The sequence below is a fragment of the Spodoptera frugiperda genome, chromosome 5, assembly GCF_023101765.2.
Source record: "Spodoptera frugiperda isolate SF20-4 chromosome 5, AGI-APGP_CSIRO_Sfru_2.0, whole genome shotgun sequence".
Taxonomy (NCBI): Eukaryota; Metazoa; Arthropoda; class Insecta; order Lepidoptera; family Noctuidae; genus Spodoptera; species Spodoptera frugiperda.
The window spans coordinates 10536901-10562858 of record NC_064216.1 but is presented as its reverse complement, the minus strand read 5'-3'; the positions used below and the strand labels follow the sequence as shown (position 1 = coordinate 10562858).

The 25958-nt window shown below is 36.4% G+C and overlaps 1 protein-coding gene across 1 annotated transcript in view; it reads left to right on the top strand.

The window, feature by feature from the left end:
* The first annotated feature begins 1125 nt into the window (after positions 1-1125).
* Positions 1126-25958, top strand: part of LOC118271910 (uncharacterized) — a 341312-nt gene continuing 316479 nt past the window's right edge. The window contains exons 1-2 of the mRNA XM_050693632.1: positions 1126-1381; positions 21217-21716. Coding sequence (XP_050549589.1) covers positions 21288-21716 — 429 coding nt within the window. The 5' untranslated portion in view covers positions 1126-1381; positions 21217-21287. The remainder of the gene's footprint in view (positions 1382-21216; positions 21717-25958) is intronic.

Here is a 25958-nt window from a genome sequence, read left to right as displayed (position 1 = left end):
CATAAAAGTAACGGGTGTTTTACATAATTTACTATAAACCCTTATACACATAGAGCTATGCAAAACCAGTGTAAACTGACCGTGGAATGTGCCGTAAGAGTATAAAATGTGAGACCATGATAAAATGGTAATGTATAGCTCTACGTGTCGTGTGTACACTGACTGGCTAGATTACAGCGTTACTACCAGTTTGGTTTCATAAAACTAAAATATTTACTACGGTTAATGAGTGGGTGCTGTTTTTTAATGTCATTATTACAAGTACAAGATGGGTCTGCTTTTTCTTCAAAATAAAATTGAACACGTTACCTCGACCTTACGTACGATCAACTAAAACCTATTTTCAAACGCGTATAACATAGAAATAGAAAATATATTTATCGGTGCCAAATATATTTTTTGTCTTTTTATGGATTTAAAGACTCAAGTCAAGAACGAGTCCTATAAAAACCTTTCGATTATTTATAGCACTGAAAACACTATGACCCTTCGAGCTATTTCTGTGCTTGACAGTTCCGGCCCAAAAGGTCCAGTTGAAAAAACTTAGTGAAAGAGAAGGAATAGAGAACTTTTGTGTAATGAACCGAAAAGATTGAGGACATCATCTGTCACCTCGAGGACGAACTATTGACGCGTCATTAACACATCGACCACTAACGACACTCGATTATCCGCCCTCAGGCCACGACAAAAAAGTTAGCGGAAGATATCCCCTTTTACCTTATCTGACAGTGAATGGGTTCATTATTTCCCATCTGGGAGTGAAGGAAAAAATAGAGTACATCAACCGGTTATCATCCCGCGCCAACTGTAAAAGTCAACACAGGAAAATGGCTACTGTCGTGTTTTACCCTTATTTCTCTTGTTCTGCCTGTAAGTGGCTCAGTGTAATATGAGGAAAAAAACTCATAAATAAAAGTTACTGTTAAAAGATTAAAAATGATCACACTATGGCAATGACCGTAGCATTGCAATTGACCGCATCGCACCACGTGCGAAACGGAACTTCCTATCCCTGTCTCTGTCCTACTGATACAATTTCCTACTGACGGGGTATCAGCGTCCCTGTCTGTCGCGGAAAACTGTAAGGGCTGATTCTGTTGCCTCAGTTTACGTCGCGTTGTGGCGGCGAGTGGTCGCGCGTGGGGTGTCGCTCTCGTCCCTTTGAATTTCTCTCGCGAAGTATTTGCATAGTGAAGTGCGTAAGTTTGTAAACTGTGGAGATATTTGAAACTTTCTAGTATTGTTTGTTTGAAAAATTGTTTCGTTTGCAATGACGGTGTAGTGGTGTTGGATAAGGATGTAAGACTGTTTATTATTGTTGTGTTTATGTATTGAGTGATGTGAAGTGACTCTGTTTGGTTTTGAGACTAATGTTTTAGTAAGTATCGTCACATATGTACTTTCCTTTTGTATTTTAGGTAACTGTTTTAAATTAACCATTATTTTTATTTAGTATACAGGGTGACTTGTAATTCGACGTAAGTCGTCTTAGGATGTGATAAAATAACTCATTTGCTACAAAATTAGCTCAGAGGTCCCAGGTCCGAAAGTGGCTAGTTCAAGACGATTCGATTTTATTTTTTTTGAATTGGTAAAAAAATCCGAAATGATTATAAAAACATCATTAAATAAAAAAGCACTGGTTTAATTTAAATGATTTAACTCCCGAGTGGAGTACGTGGCATTACAAGTCACCCTGTATACTTCTGAATGCAGCATCTAATTTACAATACACACTATAATTGATTTCTATTTGACATATTTTTTCGGTTTTCTCCCAAGGTTTGACTGAGGGTTTGACTGTGAAATGTAACGAACTAGTTACTGGTGCTCATATATCTGACGGGTTGTTTGGTCTTTGTAGTCGCGTTACAATCGTCATTATATTATATTATTTGGTCCTATCGTATTTTCTCACATCACCTTCTAAAGATAAGGCTTTTTTTTATTGATTTTGGATTTTTACTTCATAGCTTATTTACGATTTTATTTATATTAAGTTATGATGATGCAATATATAATTTTTTTACGAAAAAAAACAAATTCAATGGATCGATACGCCTGCATCAATGAACAACAAATGTGTGTAACGTTATAAGCTTTACTTCAGGACTAACATATAGACAAACTTGATTTGTTAGCTTATCTTGACTTTTCAAGAAGACTTTTTTACTATGTACGAAGTTTTGACTACAGCTAATGTTTAAGCCATAAGAAGAAATCAAATGTGTAAATAAAGAGTATAAAAACACAATAACCGGATATCCTATCGAATAGTACAACAGCCTCAGCAAAGTCAGAATTATTTGAGACACGGAGAAGAAATAATGGGAACTTTGGGACCCCTAACTCAAAAGGAAAAACTAAACATATACCTACATGTAGGATTATACTGAGGTCCGTCTTTTCGTGAACACTTTTTTATATGGAATGTGTAAAGGTATTAAGGTCCCTGGAGGCAATAAAGAAGTTGTTTCTTCCTGTCAGTGGGTAGAAATTGTAGTTGTTTATGTATCAAATTGAAATCTAGACTAATAAATAATATTGAAGCCTGTTTGTAATATTAATACAACCACTTTTTACAACATGCATATGAATATGCATTTAAAAAAAATGTCTGTTTGTTTGTTCCGGCTAATCTCTGAAATGGCTGAACCGATTTTGACGAAATCAATCTCTATCGATCTCCCGAAACTAATATGCGATCTCAATCATTGAGCAAAGATTGATACCTATTTGACATCAGTATGGAGTTTCAGTCAAAAACTTACAATCGCTCCAGCGATTAACGTAGGGTATTGAAATCAGCCGTAAAATACGTAAAGCTTTGCGAGCACCTAGCTTCACTGACGGACAGACTGACAAACTATTATTTATTTCTTCATTTTTGTTGATTTAAAAGTACCTATTTATGGTTTAATTGGAATAAATGATTTGACTTTGACTTTGTAAGATGCTTAAGCCTTTCATTCCAAAAACCTACTAATATAACAACATCAGCTTTACTTAAAGAATGCGACAAAAGCAACACTAGATCTGTCGTATCTCCGACATCGTAACAATAATTCACCGTATTACAGAATGCGTGCTACACATACAGATACCGTCCTTGGCAATGAACTCCTTAAAACAGTCGCATAAACCGTTGGAGAATAAATATCCGTAAGATGGGTATGGAATAATCATAATCCTTTTGATGTATGTGATATGTTTTTTTGTAACATCATTACTGATATATGAGATGACTTAATAATACTGATTTATTTATTTGTGGAATGCCTCGTTGGTCTAAAGGTTGCAAGTACGACTGCTGGGTCAGAGGTCTCGGGTTCAATTCTCAGAATAAGCAAAGTATTAATAGGCTTTGTTCGGTTTTTCAAAAATTTTTCAGTAGAAGCACGGAGTCTGGAATTGTGCCCTGGATATAGCAATAGGCATATTCTGGGCACAATTCATATCACCCCCTATTACATGGGACTTATAACACAAATGGTGAAATAGAGTACTAGTGGCCTTACATGCCGTAATGTGCACCTCTGCCTATCCCTTTGGGTATAAAAGGCGTGACACTACATTTATTTATTTGTGCCTTGCAACAATCGTATTCTAAGAGATGGTCACATACACCAGGCCATGGGCCCAATCGATAAAACATCGTTACATTATTCATTTGGTACCAGTAACAACGCAAGCAGTTCTGGTAAAACTTCCACAAACTATAATAAATAACGTGTTTAATATCTTTAGTTTGGTCACGAGCAAGTTTTTCTTTTCCTCAACCAGCAAAGTAACCCTACACTTTATGCCTAAGTCTCAGAGGCATTAGGGTACATTAGAAGCCTACGTACGTACACGCCTCCACATCGAGTTACACAAAACCAGTTTACCATGGTCTCTCTTTGAATAATCTTTTTGAATTTTTACAGGTCAGATTACACTGGTTACGTATAGCTTGATATGTACGCGTACGTACAGTGTGATACATAAATAAACGTTATTTATCGTAGAAGCGTATACTTTTAACAATTTATTATTAATGCCTAAGTTCCGCAGAAATTTTCCTTCGCCCGACGTCGTTGGTGATAAATTTCAGTTCATACATTTATGAATAGTTCACACATTTATGAATAGTTCACACGGTTCAGATAGTTCGGATGAAACTTAGTATTGCTTATGTACAAAAATGTTGTTTTAATATCATTATTTATTCAGAAAGAATGTTTTAGTATTTCTATCTTGTAATGTTAGGCAGTTGGTAAATATTTATTAAAGGAATAGCTTAAATAGATTGAGTGTTTTGTATTTTGTTAGGTATTTGTTTGACTCAGTATTTGAATCTTAGGTACCTAAGAATTTCGACTGCGCTCTTTTGTACGAAGTCTGTATTCAGGTATTTCATTATTGACATTTTTGCTTTTAAATGAAGCTATACTTTTTTACTGTCTACTGTCACACAAGACATGAATATGACGTATACAAATTAAAATAAGAGTAATTGTCTAACTGCCGTACTCAGATATATTATTTAAAGCATTAACTGTCGAAAGAAAACTGTTGAAGGCAAATATACCGCTAAGCGTCAGTCATCAGTGACTGACGTGGCGGTTTACGTGTTACTTAAACTATTCTTTAGTAGCGATTTAGTTCCAAAAAACAACTGCTAAAGACTGGGTTAAGTAACCATTCAATAATCATAGTCACATCATCACATCACATCACATCACCAATTATATTACATAAACACTAGACAATGACGTCATAACAACCACAAACAGACACACACACTTGAACCGTGACCATATGAGGCTTGCCAAATACCAATAGCTGGACAAAAAGTTGATAGGCAGATAAGTGTATACAAATTATTATAATTACCAGCCGCCAGCGAGTTGGCAGTCCTTGGCAAGTTGCTGCAGTCTGGCGATACGGCTTCTGTATCAAGTAACAGCGGGCTCGACTTCCCGGTTAGTTATTTTGTACACAACATGGTTATTTCACGTGTGGTTTAGCGTATATACCTTAAAGGGTTATTGTCAAGAAGTTGATGAACATAATTGTATGACTAATGTACTCAACTCATCTAATTATACTAAACTGAAAACAATGTATATTTTAGATCATATTAAAAAAGATAAAGTCGAAAATTCATTGAAGAAATACCAACATACACTTTTCACTTTTAGTATCATGTAATATGTTTATGTCATTTAGCTAATTGGTGGTAGGATTATCGCTCGAAATCTGTCACAAATTACAATTAAAAATGTATTATTTCACTCAGCTCGATATTCGTTCTAAATACTTTTTATTTCGTTGAGACGTTTTCCAACTAGGTTCGTCTTAGTCCAAGTTTTTGCGAAACTTTCCAAAATAGATTAAACCAGTCAACGAAGTTTGCAAAACATTCAATTACTTCCAGTAACATTTAAATTTCCCAACTTTCTCGAATACATTACACAGTAATGAACCAAACTACCCGAAAATTATATAATTTGGGGAGATCGTATCAAAGTATGTCAACCTATATTGATACGTATTAATAAATCAATAACAATCAAAATTCAATGGACTGTTACGATCGAATTCATGTTGTATCAAAACATCAATCTTGACATAACTGTAATTGAGAATACGAGGACTTGTATGTACTCAAGAAGTAAACAAAAACGTAAAGATACGTAAATAGAAGGTACCTGTCTACTTCAAAGGAAGGTTGGAAGTAAAGGCATGTTTACACGCACATTATTGACTTTTATAATAAAACAATAATGCTTATTAACCGCAGCCCTACACGTAGGGGTGCATCGCACGCACGTCTTCCACTCGATTACTTTGTATCGATTAACTGCACGCATTAGACGTATCGATTAATTTTTGGATAGCGTGACGTGGACACGTCCCAGTAATTTTCGTGGTTTATTGGGAGACGTCAATCGAACAGGGTTTAACATCGAAAGTTAAATGATGTGGTTTTTAAAGCTTTATTTTAAAGGGTCGAACCGATATGGAGGATTAAAAATGACGCTTTTTCCATCGCTCGTGCCTATGAGTAGACAGTGGTTTACACAACATTAATAGTCCAAGTAATAAAACCTATGTTACAATCACAATAAATAATGTTCGACATTCCGTTCAGGAAATACTTCCCATTTAACCAGTACCAGCAGTACCAGGAACTCAGAAAGATAAAGGAGATCATCCCTCATCGCTGGCAGAACAAGGGTGCAACCACACGAGTGTTGACGCTGCGTTCGTCTTCCACTCGATTACTCCGCATCGATTATCTGCACGCGTTCTAAATATCGATTATATTTAGAGCGAGGTGAGGGATGGCGTCAACTGTGGTCATGGGACTTGTGTCTTTACACTTTAGTGTTATTTACGTCATATATATGAGTAGATAATGATGAAAATATACTTCAAACCATAATTACTTCTTGAAGGGATTACGAAAGTGATATTATGTGGCGTATTTTGTACTGAATTCAGTAGATGCTACTAAATATAAGCGTTCAAAATAAAAAAATAAAAATTACTTACGTTTACGTATGTTAGGCATTATCAACTAAACAGATTTTGGCATATAGATAGATTATTACAGATGTACTGAAACACGATTTTTGTGAAAATAAAATTTAAGGGAAGTAAAATGAAGTTCAATCTTATTGATCAATAATATTTAAATTAAAACGAGCAGAGTTATAGTATATTTCTAATATATAGTTGCTTTACGTATTTACAGTAGTGACCTCTAAAGTAGTTGGCGCAAACAGTGATCAATGAAGCTAACTGAGCAGTGATGGATAGTTTTCCGCCGTACATTCTCCGGTATTGGGCTAAGTACTAAATAATTAATCGCGTGTCAGTCATTGTGGCCTCCTCTAAATTATTTACTGAATTATATAATCTTAGAGCTGTGGCATTGTTCTGTTATAGATAGTCTTGCGAATATTTGTTTGAATTCTTATTTATCACTTATTATTTTTTATGGATTTCTTTTTCTGTCGTCTGCGTCTATTGAAAACGTAATGTTTTGTTATGTTTGATCGATTACATACATATTTGGATAAACTTTTTAGTTCTAGATACTTTAAAGTTCTAACTTGTTGTTTAATCTTATTCAGTGTAAATTAAAAAAAATGTATCAAATATACATTTTTTATTCTTTCAAATATTCATTGCTCATTGTGTCTCTAGACTTGTGTCTTACGTAATGAAAAAAAAAAATAGATTATTGGCTACACAATTTAAAAAAATATATTAGTCTATCTATTACATCAAATATGGCATCTAATTATATTAGATCCATATGTAGTCAAGGAGCCAACCCTTGAAGGAAACCATAATCGTATCCAGAATAATCCCATAACACAGAACAGTGAGAGAGTTTATCAATAAGATGGGGGTAGGAATGTGCACCCGTCATTCTTGACAAACCTCGCCGAATATTTCGCCCCAACATATTAATATAATATCGATTACGATAACTCCATCGGACTCGATTAGGCTCCTTGTCTCTTTCACACATGGAGGTAAAACTATTTTATTTTGAGATGAATGTATTTTGTGATGTGTTGTGTATAAGTAGGTTAGGTTGTGTTGTTTACAGTTCGGAGTAAATGGGCAAGGCGAGAGGGAGTGTCAGACTCTTACTGACTAAAAACCACTCTGTTTTTATTGCTGCTTTTCGAGCCTGAGCCTCGGCAACCTGTTAGGCAGTCCGCAGCTTACTTAAAAGTGTACTTAAACCGCAATATGTATGTATGTATATGAGATACAAATGCCTTTGTGTTATTCCAGACTATAATCTTCTAGGCTTCGTCAGGCTATAAGATTTCTTTTTATAGAATGCATCAGTACAATTTTGTCTAAATTAAAAAAAAAAATATTCAAAGCTGGCATTTATCTTCTTACAAAAAGCAATTAGATCTCATAAAAATATCCAGACAAGAGCAAAGCGTATAATTGTAAACGAGTCATAAATAAAACATAAATAAGATAGCTAATTAAGCGCCGCATAAATTGGCCAGTTCTGCGCGAAAATTGACGGTCTCCTAAAGGGTTGCCGGCTCTACGTAGTCTAACCATGTAATTGGGGGACTTTAAGGACATTTTAAGCTAATAATTTTATGTTACTTATAGTTGCAGTAAAAAAAAACTAAACATAAACAATGGCTAAGACTGTACAGTGGTACCTAGTGGTTTGCGGAGCTACGGACTACCTAGCGGGTTTACCGGGGCTCCGGCTCGAAATGCAGGAGTAGGAATGGTGGTTTTTAGTCAGTAGGAGTCTGATATTCCCTTTCGCCTCACCCAAAGTGGGAGAGACATTGGATGGAAAGTTACCCCAAATTATTGGACCTGGTCTGGATGTCCGTACTACTGTGTAAACGTATCTACGATTCAGACGAAAATTCTAGTTTGGGACAACATTGGGATTATAATAACTAAATCTATAAAAAGTTCTAAAACTCCAGTAAAAGTCGAGTGACCAATTAAACTTATGGCAACCCTAGATACAATGTTACCAGCACGAAAAACACAACACAGTCTCGTCACACGCGCGTTGTGATTTGCTAAAATTAGCGCGCTAGCATTTGTCTCTGGCTTTGTTTGTTTTTGAAGAACGCTTTGTTACCTCTGATGTTGACACAAAAAGGACATACTTGTTAATACGTTTTAAACATGTTTTTCAATAAAAGTGTTTTATACGACCCGTGCTATAAATCTTTATTTTCTATTCTGATTCTTTTTTTTTATGCCCCACACTAGGGTTTTATCTCGTGTCGTGGGTGCGTTTACAAACATACAATTTCATATACACATGACATCCAGACAGAGTGCGGGAATCGAACCTGCTACAGTTCACCAACCGTGCAGACAAATGTCCTTATTAATCCAGTAACTTTCTTACTACCTACTTCTTATCAAATCTCGTCTAGAAATATTTCGGTTAAAATTGTGTCACTATCTTTTGATACTCTATACCATAAAAACCACAGATTTTCTAAATTAAATCGATTAATATACAATTGATATAGCTACCGATAGAGATGGCATAACATACTATCTCAAAAATATATCTCCGGTAAAATGATAGAGGTGTCATCCGGCATGTGGCCATCTCCGGTACACCTACCCGTGGCGGCGCGAGGGTTGAGCGTGAATAGATTGTTCGATACCCGCGAAAGGGTTAAGGCTATGTGAACTAGTGGCTGCTTTGGATAAAAAGTGATTGTATTCCAATAACCATAAAGTGTATATTTGTATTTTTAACCTTGACTTTTGTTGGTGGATAGTTTAAATGTGGACTAGGACAAATCTGTAAGTGCGTGTGAGTTTGTGCTGCTATGTTATAACTATTAAGTTTTTTTGTCTAGTGTTCTTAGTCCAAAAGCTAAAATATACATAGATTGATGATTATACTTTAAAAAATACTATTTTCTGCGTAACACCCAGATTCGAAACCACAATTTGTGGATCACACAAAGAGTAAGCTCCGTGCGGGAATCGAACTCGCTACACGTCACATGGTATCCAGTTACCCAACCACCGCGACAACCGTGCAGCCAAAGTCAGTTTAGCTCAACTGTTTACCGATTTTATTATATGATTCTGTACAGACTTGTGGGCGAACTATTTAGTTTAATTAAGAAGTCTAAACTCTAACAAACAAATAAATTATTTTCCTCATTTTTCCACTTACCACCGCACACAACACACTCACACACCCATAATACACCATACACATAACCATATAATAATGGAACACAAAACTTATCCAGGCTCCAGCGAGGGTTACTTGTAATAGTTTCCGGTCCGGCGCACGACCTTATTGCGTCACTTCCGGTTGGACAACAACCGCCCAAGATCACGGTAATCCATTGCCGAGGAGTTAATAGAAAGTATTTCTCAATCAATTACTTCGTTAATTGGGTTAAAGATTTGGTGTGAGATCAATTTACTGATAACATAATATATTATGTCTTTCCATTGCTTTTTCGTTAATTTACGTGAAATATTGTTACTGGCTGTGATTGTGAACGGTATTGTGCGGTTAATGGTTCTGGCGTTTGTTCTGATCTTATATATCGATTTATGTAATATACAAGTACACACGTGAAACATAAAGGACAAGACATGTTTACATCTAAGGCACATAGGTTTAATTAATAATGGGGACTTGTATCTACAGGAAATCTTGCTTTTTATTTATTTTTTAATGTCGTTCTCTCTATATGTATGTACTCACTCTATATACCATGTTTTCTTCTATATCGTGGGTGCATGTACACTACGCCTAGACCCAAAATTAAGCTATGAATTAGACCCCAAGCTAAACTATGTCTGAGTAACTCGATCGACGACGTGTCGCGGGATTGATTCCTGTACCATACTTTGTGTGATCAACAAATTATTGTTTCACAGACATACGTCTGTCAAATTGTATGTTAGTACGATACACGAAAGAACCCTGCTGTACACCTTTTTTGAGAAAAAAAATACATAGTAGTGAAAATACAAGAAAACAGACTTCGTTTATCCTCCGTGAAATATCGCCGTCAGTGAAACAAAATCAAATAAAGGTTGTATTGTAGGTGAAAAAATATATTCACGTTTATTTAGTACCGGACCGGTGTTTCAGGAGCTATGAAACATTTCAGCGGTTAACTGAAAACTAACAGACGGACAATTAAACAAATAGGACAACGTGTCCACGACATATGTATGTATGTACCTTTTATATGTGTGTGTACATCAGTTGTGCGAATGTTAACAAAACTGTGAAAGTGTAGATTCAATTAAAACGTCCGTTGATTTATTTAGCTATAGTTAAGGTGAAAGCACATTTAACAAGCCCGGTTCCGGCTCGGCTCCGGAACGGCTTGTGGCTACCGCTAGCTGTAAGCGAGCTTACAGCGCGTCGCCCGCAAGGTGCAAGCTTGCAGTCGGCGCGATGCGACATTGTTTTACTTGCACGCTATCGGCGAGTAGTACGTCTCTGTCACCTTTTTAGATTAGATTTAGATTTCAGCCATGATCGTCCCACTGCAGGGCAAAGGCCTCTCTACCCTCCTTCCACTCCTCTCTGTTTAAAGTTTTATTTTTTTCTTTTTAGTATTGACGTTATGACATATACGACATACGTTTTAAAGTTTAAATTTAATGGTTGGGTTGGAGCGGTGCGTGTAATGTGTGTTATGTCCTTTAAAGTTGTTGAAAACTGGCATTAATTATACGGCCTATTGGTCCAGTAGTAGTCGGACATTTATGTTTCTTTGAGTTGTATTTCCGCACAATTTTTATTTTGGTATTACACGATATTTACATCATGTTATATATATATATGTATATTACACACAGACTAAGATAATTTCTGGAAACCTAAAGGCCTTAGCTCCGTGCTGTGTAGCTCAGTAAATAACCGACATATTTACCGATAGACGATTAGTTAGAGATTGCGTATTCACGACGGCGTCGCCCTTTGACGTACAAGTTAACTACGTTATATTAACTGAACAGTTTTGCTCCTACAGTTACCGCGGGACAAGGTGTAGGAGGTAGAGAGTTAGTTTAGTTTAACCGTGTTTTATTTCGTCTTTTATAAAAACAATCATTTTAACTTTGTAATCTCCCTCAGACATGAAAAATTATGATAGGAAATTGATCTGTATTATTTTTGGGATATATGTACTTATCATATTTTCTCTCTTACTGCCGTACTCAGACTCATTTAATGTTTATATGTACCTTATACTCATTTAATGGTTATAGACTCATTTAATGGTTACTCAACCTAGTCCTTAGCAATTGTTTTTGGAACAAAATTGTTCCTGAGGCACGGCTTAAGTGATCATTAAATGACTTTGAGTACGGCAGTTACAGTATCTTCGATGCGAAAAATAATTTAAAAAAGGAAGTTTCCATGTCCTACCTAACTCAGATCTTTTTAATATAGGTACACTTTTTTTGGAACCATTGCGACCCATACATGAGATATATATATATAACCTCACGCCTGTCTCTAATGGAGGTAGGCAGAGACTATGCAATGAAAATTGCTACGAATCTTACATACCTCTTTGGCTTCATCAACATCGTCGTCATCAATCTTTTCATGAATGAGAGGTACCAATAAAAACTAAACGAAATGTCAGTACAAAATGAAATATTATGTCATTAACAACGACTATCCCATAACTTAATTCCATGGAGGTATCATTGGCCCGCTACACGAGCTATGAATACTAATCACACAGAAATTGAGATGATAATGTGACAACTATTTGATGTCGGCTTCTGATTATGATGGTTTATATAAACTTCCACATATCGTTCACATTAAATCGAGCCGCATCTATGTAGGGAATGCTAACTATATTAATAGAGCTGTCGATTTAATTTAATGCTAAGATGAGTAGTGCGGTATTAATGTCTCTATATGTATATAGTGATGATATTAGCTGTTTGGTTATGTCAGTGGTTTTGGCTAATACTGGTTTATCTGGTTGCTGGTATCTGACCCAAAATTTCTTTACTCGTTTTCTTACTGTCGTAAGAAAACGCTTCCGTTTGAAAAGAGTATAATGATGGAATTTCTTGCTCGTTCTTCTCTATTCGAAGCTACACTTTAAAACGAACACCTAGCTTCACAGTATTTTTTTTAAATATGCCTAATTAAAGATTAATTGAAATATATGCTTTGAATTTGACTTTGAATTGTGTTAGGGTTATAGGTTAAATGAAACAGGTATTTTTGGACTTAAAGTAAAACATTTATATATTTGATTTTGATTTTTGATTTTTTTATATTAACCAGCAAGAAGATTATACATAGATGAGGACAAATGACATGCCTGCTGTTACACCTACTGTTGTCTCTCTGCATCACCCCAAGGTTGACTGGTAGAGAATGCCAAATTGGCATTAAGTCCACCTTTGTATGATTGTACATAAAGTGTAAAATAAAATATTAAATGTATTCTACCCTGCTACCACACAGCTGTATACTATCACCACACGACATGATTCTATAACTCAGTGGCAAGACTTCGCAATGAACTCCACGTAATGAATAGTAAATCCCACCACAAAACGCTAATACCTGTAACAGTTACGTACAACGTCAACAACCTACATAAATCCAATTAAAAATTACTCAGTCTAATTCACTGGATGATCCCGCCAGTTATATTTACCACACGCTAGTCCGCAGTACCCATAAATGTTGAACATGTTGCATACGGGATGCGAACCCAGGCCCGATCGATACTCGCTGATTGAAACATTGTGAATACTAGAACGGCGGTCGTTGATTTTGTGACCTGGAGCCATTGCTTTGAAACTTACAGGAATGTAGGGTTTCAGGATCAGTTGGTTTTACTGTGTAGTCATGTCAAAGGAATACGTTTTGATATTACCACTAGGCTTAATTTAACTATGATACCCCATTCTGTTGCAAGCGTGGAGGTAGGTCCATAGGATACTCGTCATAGGTTAAAGGTATATAGTAATAAAGACTGCCTTGTTGGTCGAGTGGTCGCAAGTACGACTGTCGGGCAAGGGGTCTCGGGTTCGATTCCCGGGTCGGGCATGGCATTGATGAGCTTTCTTCTGTTTTTCGAAAATTTCTCAGTAGTAGCAGGGAGCCTGGCATTGTCCAGTATATGACTAGGGGTATAGGCTCACCCCCTATTACCTGGGACCTTAACAAAAATGGTGAAAAGTGGGTGAACATTGTGCAGTGGCATTAAGTGCCGTAATGCCCACCTCTTCGGGGATGAAACGATACATAGTAATAAAGTAATCAAGCATTTATATGGAAGCAAATTGAAGCATAAAACTGAAATATTAAACTCACAATCTAGTAAAACATGAATATCTTGTTGGGTGGTTAAATAAACATATCGTTTTAAAATTTTTAACTTCTTCATATAAAGTTAGACCAAACCAAACCAAAGCACGGTAGACGGGAAAGTTAATTTAAACTGTACTTTGCTTAACCATACTTACATACCGACATAGTTATTTAACTTTAATCTTTATTCTATTGGCTTAGAGAACTTAATTGTCTGTTTCTTAAGTACACCTAAGTATCATAGTAGTAAGTGTGACTGTAAAGCATGAAGTTTTGAATTGAAAATCAAGGCCAAACTCATATCAACATTAAAGTCAAAACATTTATTTCACATCAGTACATAAGTATTCACAGTAATTGGGTATGTTGCAATCTGCACTTTAAAAGGAATATATTAAACTCAATAATCATTAAGAGGGCGCCCTAGACGTATATATAGAGACCAGATTGGTAATATATTAAAGAAGGGCCAAATTAAAAGTACCCATAACCGCCGAGCATGCATGAAAAGACTGATGACTGTTGATGAAGCGACAGAAGTTTGTAAGATTCATAGCAATTGACGTTCCATTGTCTCTGCCTACGACGGGAGCCTGGCGTGACGTTATGTATGTATGTATGTAACCATGAAGTACAAAATCTCACTTTTATTCTGACAGAAGAAATAAATGTGAATGTTTATTATTTAGGTAAAAGTTATAAATGTGTGAGAAATTAACCTGAAACTAATTAGACATAAATGAATGAAATCATAGAATTCATTAAAAATGTCTCTACAATAAAACTTACAGACAAAACACGAACAGTTCTCAATAAGCAACCTCAAACAATATTAGAACAGCGGCGTACACATCACAATCAGACAATAACCCGGCTAAATGGCAAGTCGTCGGTGGCCACGCTCTAGTGAACAAGAAACTTATCTTCCATTCGGTCGGGTTGTGCCCGCACGCCTCGTCCTAAACCAATACGTGATTGGTCTCGCTTCATTTGACGACGCCAAACAGTTGTAAGATTATCGGCGCTGTTCCGAGCTGAATTTTGAGTGTGACCAATATGCTGGGTGGAATTGTATATGTATTTTGTTTGAGAGATTTGGTTATATTCATGGTAAATGTAGTTAGTGATTTAATAAATGCTAGGGCTAATTCAAGGTTTCGTGTTATTGCTGCGAACTTGTGAACTTGTTTCATTAATGAAAACTTTTCTAAAGTTAATGAGAAAGTAGTCAGCTACTTCATTTCTAAGGCAAAAAAATATTTACTACCGTAAGCACACGGTATGTTTGTGCAAATTTAACTTTCCCACATTTAAAATTCCACATTTTACGAGGTCAACTTGCAAGAAAAATTGTAGGCAAGATATTTCATAACATTTCGCCCGCAAACGAAACACGATCTCTTTATTGCACTCAAAAGAACGCTTTATGGACTTACTGGCAGCGCACAGCGCACCGAATGAATATTTCAAATTAAAATTATTCCATTCGAGCTTTCCAATTAAAAGGGGTTCCAAGCATTTGGAGCTGGTCTGAAGAAAGACAGATTCGTTTAGAAAATAAACGAATTCGTATAAAAATTGAATACGGACGAAGCGACCCGTAACGATTATTTTGATGACAGTTCAAAGGGGCCAACTGGTATTAGAGGAAAACGATGCGTCTCATTCTTTGGCCGTGTATAGAGAATTTGTTGATGGACCCTTGCCCCGCTTTGTTTGCAAAAATGCAAAAATAAAATGTCATCAGTATTTTTATGTGGGTCAGTAAAGTAATTCATATTACTCGGAACATGTTGAACCCGAGATCCTCGGGACCTTTACATTCAATATGGATACCTCAGCGAGGTTAAGTATTTCCTCTTCTTCCCTCAGATGTAACATTTTCATTAAATTCTCGCAACGCGCACAAAAGAAAATCTCAACTAGAGATCTCGGACTTTCCGTGAGAATTCCGCACGGAACTATTAGCTCCCACAAAGCTGACCAATACGAAATAAATTCGGGCAATCAAACGGAAGGAGATAATTGAAAAGATAAGTAAAGAATTATCTAAGTGCCATCTCTGTGGACCGTATGGAATCCGCGAAGATCGCCGATATTACACTGGCGAGCAAATAAATGGGGTACTTAGTACCAGCTTAATAGTCACGTGATGTAGCTCTGTCCACATTATTTACCCGACCGCGAGCGAAGTTGGGTAATGTGTTTGGAACTAGTGGTTTCTTTGTAGTAAGTATCCGTTGAACTATCGCAATTGTGTGAGGGAACGAGTTTGTGCGTCTTTTATTTTGGTCTTAAAAGATTTGTTCTTTTTCTATGTCGGGACGGAGTTTCAGTGACATTTAGAAAGAGGTGACTTTTTTAGTAGGTACGGAGGTATTTTGGGGCGACACGATATTGTCACGGTCAAGGCTAAGATTTAGGGCCTTTGTTATTTTGGGCCTAACGATACATTATTTATATTCAAGTGCTCGCTTCAGGCCGCAAATTTGAATAGCATATTCGATTTGATAAATTCACTACACATTTTAGCTGGCCCATTTATTTTTCACCGAGCTAGGTATACCTAAATCAATTTACTCATTTACAACATAAAGCGCGTATCAAAACAGACGATTAAGCGTACAGATGTACAGTGTAGTGCAAACAAACTGCAAGTGTGAATTAAAGCGAAATTCTCGCCATTGCAAAGTGGATTGCTGTGTAATCCGATCGGAGCCGATTCACAATTTTGTATTTATTTATTTACGTTAATGAAATAATGTAAGAATTGTGGTGGACGGGAGATGTTGCCAGTGATGTTAATCAAGTAATTTTTATTGGTTTATGCGGATGCTGTTTCATAGGGAGTTTATTAACAGACTCGTATTGTCTCGGAAATTAAAGTATTTTAATATGGAATTGTTAATTAAGGTGCAGTGGTAGTGCTGTTTATTGTTAATGCAGGTCGGAAATGTTATTGCATTTTCCATTTATGTAATAATTGGAAATGATAAGTTATTGTTTTTCTTCATATAGAGGCTGTAATAATTATAAGAGTCAAATTTTAACAATTTAGTTTCGGGCATTACTTATAAATTTAACAGTAGACTGAAGCAGCAAAATAAAAATGAAAAAAGGCTCATTCACTGCCCGCTTAACCATTACCACATTAAGTAATTTGTGACTCGCAACACATGACAAGTACACCATGATACTCCGTATCACCTGTCAAGCCCTGTCGCGTCACTCACAAATACAATGGCCGCGCACTGTGCAGCAATGTAGTGACAAACAGACACACAGCGCGCACTACATTATGCCATACATAATTCATGGCTCTAAACGGCAGAGGGTGCTTGCATATTGTGGCTGCCGGTACTAGGTATATGAGGGTCTCATGGTTGAACAAACAAGGAGGCTGAGGTATACGTGGTTAGGGTAGAGGCTGGGCTATTGGGAGGGAGTGTCAGACTCTTACTGACTAAAAACCACCCCGTCAGTCCTGCTTTGAGCCGGAGCCCCGGTAACTTGAATCAGACATCAGCCCAACTGGGCCCAATCTGTGGTGGTCTGGATTTTTGAAGCGCGCGCGGAACGCGACGCGCCGTACGACGGGTCTGGTTGTGGTCGGGCGGCGAGCTACCCTTACTCGGTCCGCAGATCCGCACTTACGGTGGCCGGAGATCGTCACGCGATCCCGACGCCCGGAGTGTCTTCTGCGGCGGCTGGGGCGTGAGGATCGTGCCCTCATGCGCTCCGCCTCCTCCTTAGCTAGCATGACTGCTTCGCAGAAGGAGGAGACGGCGTCCCATTCCCCCTCGTCCGCACCATGGCCTGAACCAAAGCCGGACGCGAGAGGTCACCGTCGCTGAAGGTATATGAGGCTAAGGTAGAGCCTGACTATTGGGGACTGAATCAGTCCTGGACCAGAAGATGGAGCAATGGAGACGGTTGGTGCGGTGGCTGGGCAACTGGCTGCCGTGCAACGTGTACCGGTTCGACACGGAGCAACTCTTTGTGAATCCGCAAATTGTTGTTTCGGGTCTATTTGTTTAGTGCATGTCAAATTGTAGGTTTGTAAACGCACCCACGATACAGGATCGATATAAGTATGGGGCAACGTTTCTTAACAAAATTAAATTATTAATATAAGATGGAATATTTATTGTGGTAATTGAAAGCCTTGGTTAGCGTTGGTCAAGAAGATATTAAGATGGAATAAGGTATAGGTATCATACTTGCCAGTCAACTTTCTCATCATCATCAACCTGTTTCCGTCCACTACTGAACGTAGACCTCTCCAAAAACAATTGAGACTAAAGACATAACCAGTAAAATTACACTAACTAGCTCAAATCACCTGCTTTACATATTCATTTATCATTTGTAACATTAGGTCCTTACCTGACTATTCTTCAAAGAACAAATACTAACTACATAGAAAAAGTAAACGTCTAAAACCTCTTTCTTTCTTTCTTTCCAACCATTTCAGGCGTTCCATAATTGAGTGACAGTAAGCATATCATTACCGTACGGTAAGTATCGGTAATGATTGTAATGACCACCGTTTACCGGCGGACGGTAACCGGGTTTTAAACGGCTTTGCATACATTATTTATAGCATATACGGCTAAATGTTTATTCTGTAGGACTTCTAAAGAAATTGTTTAAGTATTCGTCGGAAGATACTCGTATTATGTCAGTGTTTGTTCTAGATAGGTAAATTGTTCAAGAAATGTGTTTAAAAGTGATGCGGTATTTTTGCAATTATTGCTTTTATTGTCGCTAATTATTTGTTTTAACATAATATTTTCTATGATTAAATAAGATCGAAGTCAAAGTCAAATCATTTATTTCAATTAAACCATATACTTACCGTACTTTTGAAACGTCAACAAAGAAAGAAATAAATAATAGTCTGTCAGTCTGCCCGTCAGGGAAGCCAGACTACCTGTAACTATCATAAAAAAATTCAGACCACGTCCATAATAGTTTCAAACTAACAATTATTAAACCTACACAATCATCTATCACACATTAATGATAAACATTACCCCATCAAACTGCAGTTAGCAAGTAAATGCGGCAACAAAGTCATTAACTATGCAGATATTTAATGGCACTCCGATGAAAAATAATGACCCATTCACCATTATCAACGGGAGCTTTGCATTCTTTAATCCTATTAAAACAAGTAATAAATGAACACGACGTTTGAATTGAACCCCACAAAGTATTATAGAAACTCCTAAACTTCATTAAAGAGTTTTCGAGACTCATTCCCATTCAGTGTTGTACTATTGCCCCTCTCTATAAATGGGTGGAGATCTATGACCTCTCGAATTATTACAATAAAAGCCTGTTTAACTAAGAACGGCAATTTGAACGCTTTTTGTGAAGGACAGACTGAAATAATGTTTGGTTTATTGTGAAGGGACTGGGGCTCTTGATATTATTTTGATTTTAAAATGGGCCTCCATTTTACAGTATATTTGTATTATATTCATCGCCTAAAGACTGACATCTCGAATATATCAAAAGCAATAGATCTCGAGTTTAAGTACGCAATCAACGAATAAGAATAATATGAAGAGCTTTTTGGTTTTTGAAATGTTCAATTATAGCCATCTACTTTGGATTTATCATTAGCATTTTGCAGTAAATTTACCTCATATTGCAATGAGACTATTTTCTTTGGAAAAATTATAGTTATAGACCATATTTATTCAAACACAATAGGCATTAATCATTATGTTTTTCGGCTAACTTACCTACGTAAGCCAAGTTTCAAGCCTATTCACAATAAGCATGTCCTAAAAAGCTAGTAATTCAGCCAATCCTCCTAAAGCTGTAATATAAAATATAAAATCGCCCTCTGAATTACTACACATACTCAGAAAGGCAATCAGTAGGTACCAATTACGAGTGCAGTTCTGTGGAGGCATTAAGCCACGGTCGCAGTTTTATGACACCGGTTTATTGCTGGCTCACTCGACTTCCTGTAGGCTGTTAACCCGCTAACCAATAATGGGAGAAAGTAAGCGGAAATGTATTAAATTATATTACTGAGATGTGGAAGCGTAATTATTGGTGATGGTAATTAGGAAGTAAAAAATTACTTGTAATATTTGTCGTCTGACTATCCAGGATAGTGTAGATACAAATTTAACTTACCTAGGTATATTGTATTGAAGTATTTTGAAGCAATATTTATATATAATTTAATTTAAAATATCATTACCATTTCTATTCAAACTTGCTATGAGTTTAAACATATAAATAGACTGATTACGCAAAGCTGTCGATGAAAGTCGAAGCAGCAAAAATGTTTTTATTTCGTTAAACTTGGAGTGATAGCTAAAAACGCCTAACTGCTTTTAAATAGACGTGTTACTTTGTTCAATATCATAAGACACTGTACAAAATGATAAAAATCTATTCCAAAAATAACAAAATTAATGCTGTCCATAAGTCAGAACGGGTTGAAAATTCCAAGCTACTCCCGGTTAAATTACTTTTAACTGAACCTTCTAAGTGTTCTTAATTGTACAATTAAACTGTCAATTTTGTTTAATTAAATTATTCGTGGACCCACTGAAATTCTTAGTTGCCCAATATGTCCTGAAACTGAAGTTTCTATCATCGTCGACAAAATATTCAGGCTTCATTTTGTAAGAAAATGTTTTAGACTAGAATTGTTTTACTTTAAAGACTGAAGTGAATGAGAAAGTTTATTAAAACATTTTAGTGAGACATTCACTACAATAGAAGTAAATAAAAAGTGACGCAGTGCTTAGAAATGGTTACATAAGTTTTCGAAACTGAAACACTCATCCCTCTAAAATTACCTTAATTAAAAAAAGTGCCATAATAGTTATAACACTAGTATAACTTCACAAACGACGTTATAATCTACAGCTAGACAACTTTAAACTTGTTTCAAAGAATGAAAATAGCTTAAAGAAAGTACAAAGTAGCTCGAAATAATAGGCACTGTGTGGTAGTCTAGACGTCTAATAAGTATCATTACTGGTAATGATAGTTTGCACTAGACAAACGATCAGCAACCTGTCATTATGCCCTGACACACAAGTGGTGCAATTCTATCGCTATTTGTATTTTCTACCATAATACATAATTTTGTAGTTGTGTGTGTGTTTACGTAACATTTGAACTAAAGTGATTGGCTCGGTTATTAGCCAATCACTTTAGAGAATATTTGCGTTGCAGTTTATGAATTTGTATGTTATTATTTAATCATGTAGTTTTTAAATAAAACATACGTTAAAAATATGCAGAGTTTAGACACAATGTACGATTCATTATTTATTAAGAATAATATTTTTAAAAATATATTATGTGTTTCTTTCCAGATGGGGCAAAAGACCTACAAATGGATTTTATACAACAAAAACCTGCCCTGATGCTGTAATACTTACACAAGATGGAGAGACGCGAGGAGGTCCACCGACATGGCTGCAGCATTGCGAAGCAGACCATCCTGACCACACACCCCAGTGGACTGCAGACCAGGGTGTCAGTGGAACTTGCAAACTTCGATGCTCTGTGTCTCCATTCAGAATGCAAAACCAATCCCAAAAGACCTTGGGAAGGCAGCCCATTTGCCACACGACGTGGTCTTTTGGGAGGAGTCTCGGCCCACGCCACTCCAGTTCTGGGTAGACGGAGTGACCTGGTCAATGAGGGCAGGTTGTCCCAACAATGCACACCGGTGATGAGGAGGCGCGAAGTCCTGGACAGTCCTGGAGGGTCACCTCTGCTGTCCAGGAGGTCAGAGGTGGAAGAGGAAGATTGTTCCGACGTGGACAACAGTGTCATCAGTGGCTGGCTGAAGTTTCGAGACAACAAGAGGGTGAGTATTAACTATACGAAAATATTACTCAAGTTGTAGTTTTTTACAAGATTATCGGCTGACAATTCTCTACATTTCACAACACTATTGAAGTGTTGTTAAAATTACGAGTCAAGGTCATCCACAAACGGACGTATCCTTTGACATAAAAATGCTTAATCCCGCTTTTCATATTTATTGCGGGGACAAATTAAGTTTCTCATTACAGGGGTCGCGTTTTATGGAACATTTAAAAATTACGGTCTCTGTATCAGAATTTTTAGAAAGGTCGTTCTTATGCGTCATTTTGTTTTTTAAAGTAATTCTCATACATTTTGTTTTGTTTTACGAGAAGATGAAATTAAGAAATATTATTTATAGAATTAATTTAACTACCAACAAAAAGTTAACTACTACGGCGTAGCACTCTTGTAGAATGCTACGAATGTGCTACGAAACGATGTTTGCTACGACGTTGAATCGTAGCCCTAGAACGAAACTTGCGTTTAAATACTCATTTACTGGTAAACACATCCGAGAATTTAGTGAGCATTGAAATATTTTAAAACTATTTCACATATACCTTATAGGTAAATACATAAAGGAAAATATGCATTACTTCGTATGGTATTGTACAAAGGGAACTTGTAATTATTTCTTATACTTCCTGAAGTCCATTCTTAGTATTTGTAGTAGCAGCTATTACGTATCATTTGTCCGTGCCAGGTACAGTTAGCTAGGTACATTATGAGGCGAGAGGGTAATTTAGTGGCGTAGTACTGGCGCGAGTTGCTTCGAGCACAAAATGCTTGTACCTATTACTTTGATGTGCTTTAGTGTTGGGAACGATATAAGTTACTCGTAGAATGTCGATAAACATTTCCATGGTCAGATTTTATGGTGAACGTTTGTTTTGGTGTTTAAATTATCAATTATGAATAATTTTCTACTTTCGTATGAATAATTGATCACACTATTAATTAGTTAATTAATAATTAATTATGTTGAGTACACATTTATAAATCTCTGACAGTGGAAGTAGTGTATAATTTAAATATATTTGATACATTATATGCGGTAAAAAAGGTCAATGAAAAAAACCTTGATAAAGGTATTATTACATCAATAGCATATTCTTATGTAAATCTCCTCATTGTTAAATTCCACAAAATATTAAATTACTTTTTCAATTCGACTCCTCGCAGAGTCTGCCCATCACTATGGCACAAGGTGGAAAGCCCTTACCCTAGTTGTAGAGGGGCTCTCGTGAGGTCCTACCGCCAAGCACTGATACCTGTGCAGCGTGCACTATACATGTGCAGTGTGCACTATATCTTGCACACTATAGCTCGTTTAGCACGAGCCACCGCAGAACGTGTGTTTTTATGCTTACCGCTATTATGTGCAACACCTTTTTAAATAGCATGGTGTTTAAGGGTATACACAAGTGGTGTGGTTATACATATTATTTAGGGAAAATCACATAAGGTTTAAAATAAAGTATGCTTCTGTCTTCCAAGATTAGAGAGACTCTCATTCTGCCATGAGCACAAGTTTTCCTTCTAGCTTCGAGTGTTTGTGTTAACACATGCTCAGGTTATTTTCCCCGACATTTAAGTGTTATGAAGAAACATCGGCCACACTACTAACGAACATATCCGACAAACAAAATAATATCATCCTTATTTACTCAGTACACCAATTTGTCCGGTTTTGTCCAGGACTTTTCCCGACATTAACACACTGAGTGGTCCGCGTGAATTATCACCACACATTTACTAAGGCCGGGACAAATGCCGGGACAATTTGCGCCATCGTTGGCAAGGACATGTCCTGCGGAAGACCATAAATCATGGGGACCCCAATAAACAATGCTATTGGACCGATGATGGGCGAGTTCGATGTTTTGTTGTTAACTTGATTGAATTTCTGTAATCAAACGTTGTCTGTTGTTTAGAGGACAAAAACGGGGACAGAACATGAATGAATGTCGCGCAGACATCTTGGATGGATCGCCGCGTGTTACGTCTGTTCGTCTGCCCCGTCTCGGTATTATTAGATTCATTCTGTTGTACAATTAATTATTTTTATTTTTCTCTCTATTTTCGAGGTGACCGTGACAACGACAATTACAAGACAAAAAGCTATCGTTCTTCATTAGAACAATAGTTATTTATGTTATCAAAATAGACTTTATTGGTTCATTCAATGTTTTACTTGACAAATACGAGTCTAATAGAAATAAATTGTCGTCTGTCTATCGGTTTGCTGGTAATAAATCATAGCAACCTTCAAATGGTGGCACAGCAATATTCTTTATGGGGCAATCAGCTCAGTGGGTCCACATCAGAAGCCAATCACTCACGAAACGGCTTAGCAGACGTTTGCAGACAGATTGTTCATTTGCAGAACTCTAATATCGGTGTAGTTTTGTGTAGGAAGATAATTCGCTCTTAAAAGTAATGAATTGTGGTTGGGGTATGACAGTTTTTATATTTTAAGTTTTTTTTTTATCTAAGGCTGCTTTTCCACCAGAGATGAGCTATGCTACGTTGCTCTGTATACGTTTGGCTTCTACCAATCATATTTATTGGTACACATAGCTTACTACTAGTAAAAACGGACTCAGCTAAGCTATGTTTTTATAGGGAAAGATGCGTGATATAGATGCGTGCTATGGATGACTGATACATCGCATACTCAACTGCGCTTTTTTGCGTCGGCTATCTTATCTATAGCACATCTTACTCGCACAGCTACATAGCACATCTTTGATGGAAAAGCAACCTAAATGTGTTATGTTTATGGTGTTAATTTTTATTATGCTGTGAGATTAATTCTTGCAAATACACTTGACATATTTTTATGACGACAGATTCAAAATAAAACTAAATCAAATTCTTCACGATAGATCAACGTTCCTTTACTCTTAAGCTAAAAACCTCTCAGATAGATTGATTCCCATGTAGAAAGTTGTAAGGAAATGGTTTGATGGAGATTCTATTAAAACTTCCTCACTGCTTGCCACTTCGGCCATAGTTTTAAAATCGAATAGTTCACTGTTAGCGTTTATCTCGACTCTCATTACTTTGAGGATAGTTAAGTAGGTGAGCAAGTATGTATGTAACTAAGTTACTTTTGTTTGTGTGTAAAGCTTTTGTCTGATATATTTCATTGATAAAGAATTTTGGTTAGTTGCAGAATTTTCTAATAAGATCTGGTTTAATGATATGAATATAAGTCTGATATCATGGCTTGAAACCAGTCGAGTTACAGCGTTAAACGAATCATAAGCGTTGGTAAATATAAATTAACAACTTATTAGTGAACAAATATTTAATGCCTTTTATAATTATATAGTAAAATACTTTTCACTCAGAGACCTTTAAAGGTTACTTAAACTATTCCTTAGTAAGGATTTTGTATCGAAAACAATCGTTAAGGACTGGATTAAGTAACCATTAAATCACTCTGAGTACGGCGGTTAAACTTGAATCTAGAAACTCGAACAAATAACTCAATCTATTTATCACTCACTCAACAATAACAATAACACTAATTAAACATGTATTCAAACGATTAACATTCACCATTATGAATTGACTGACACATTAAACACAACACATTACCAAACAAAACAAAAGCGCATTAAATAAAATGTAATTGTTGGAAAATGTTCCTTATTACCAATATTTATGACGTCATTACATGGTTTACAGATGGATTTATATTAATAAAACCGGTGTAAACCAGATCGTGTGGGTGTGAATTGTGGTCGTGAACTGTGATAAACAGACAGCGAAATATTTTTGATTATTTATGTGGATTATGGAATGTGAATTAGAGACCAATGTTACTAACAAGTTTAATTAGGTATCTATTAATTCTAAATACCATGACTTCACGGTTGGTGCGGTGTCTGCGGAACGTGTATTCGGGTTCTATTCCCACACTTAGTAACTCTTGTGTGATATAAAGATTGTTGTTTCGGACATGTCATGTATTTGTGAACTTGTATGTTTGTAATCGCAATCACGACACAGGAGGAAAACCCACTATTACAAGTGAAAATTATAGTGTGGGGCAAAGTTTGTTTTTAAAAAGCCTATTGGAGTTTATCACAAATATAGCAACAATTACCTGCTTTGTCTATTATGGGGTTAAAAAATTATGAATGAATAGCTCTAATACATAGTTGTAGAAATCATGGATAGAACTCTTATTATCAGTAAAACATGACCTACTTTTGACTCACCATCACAT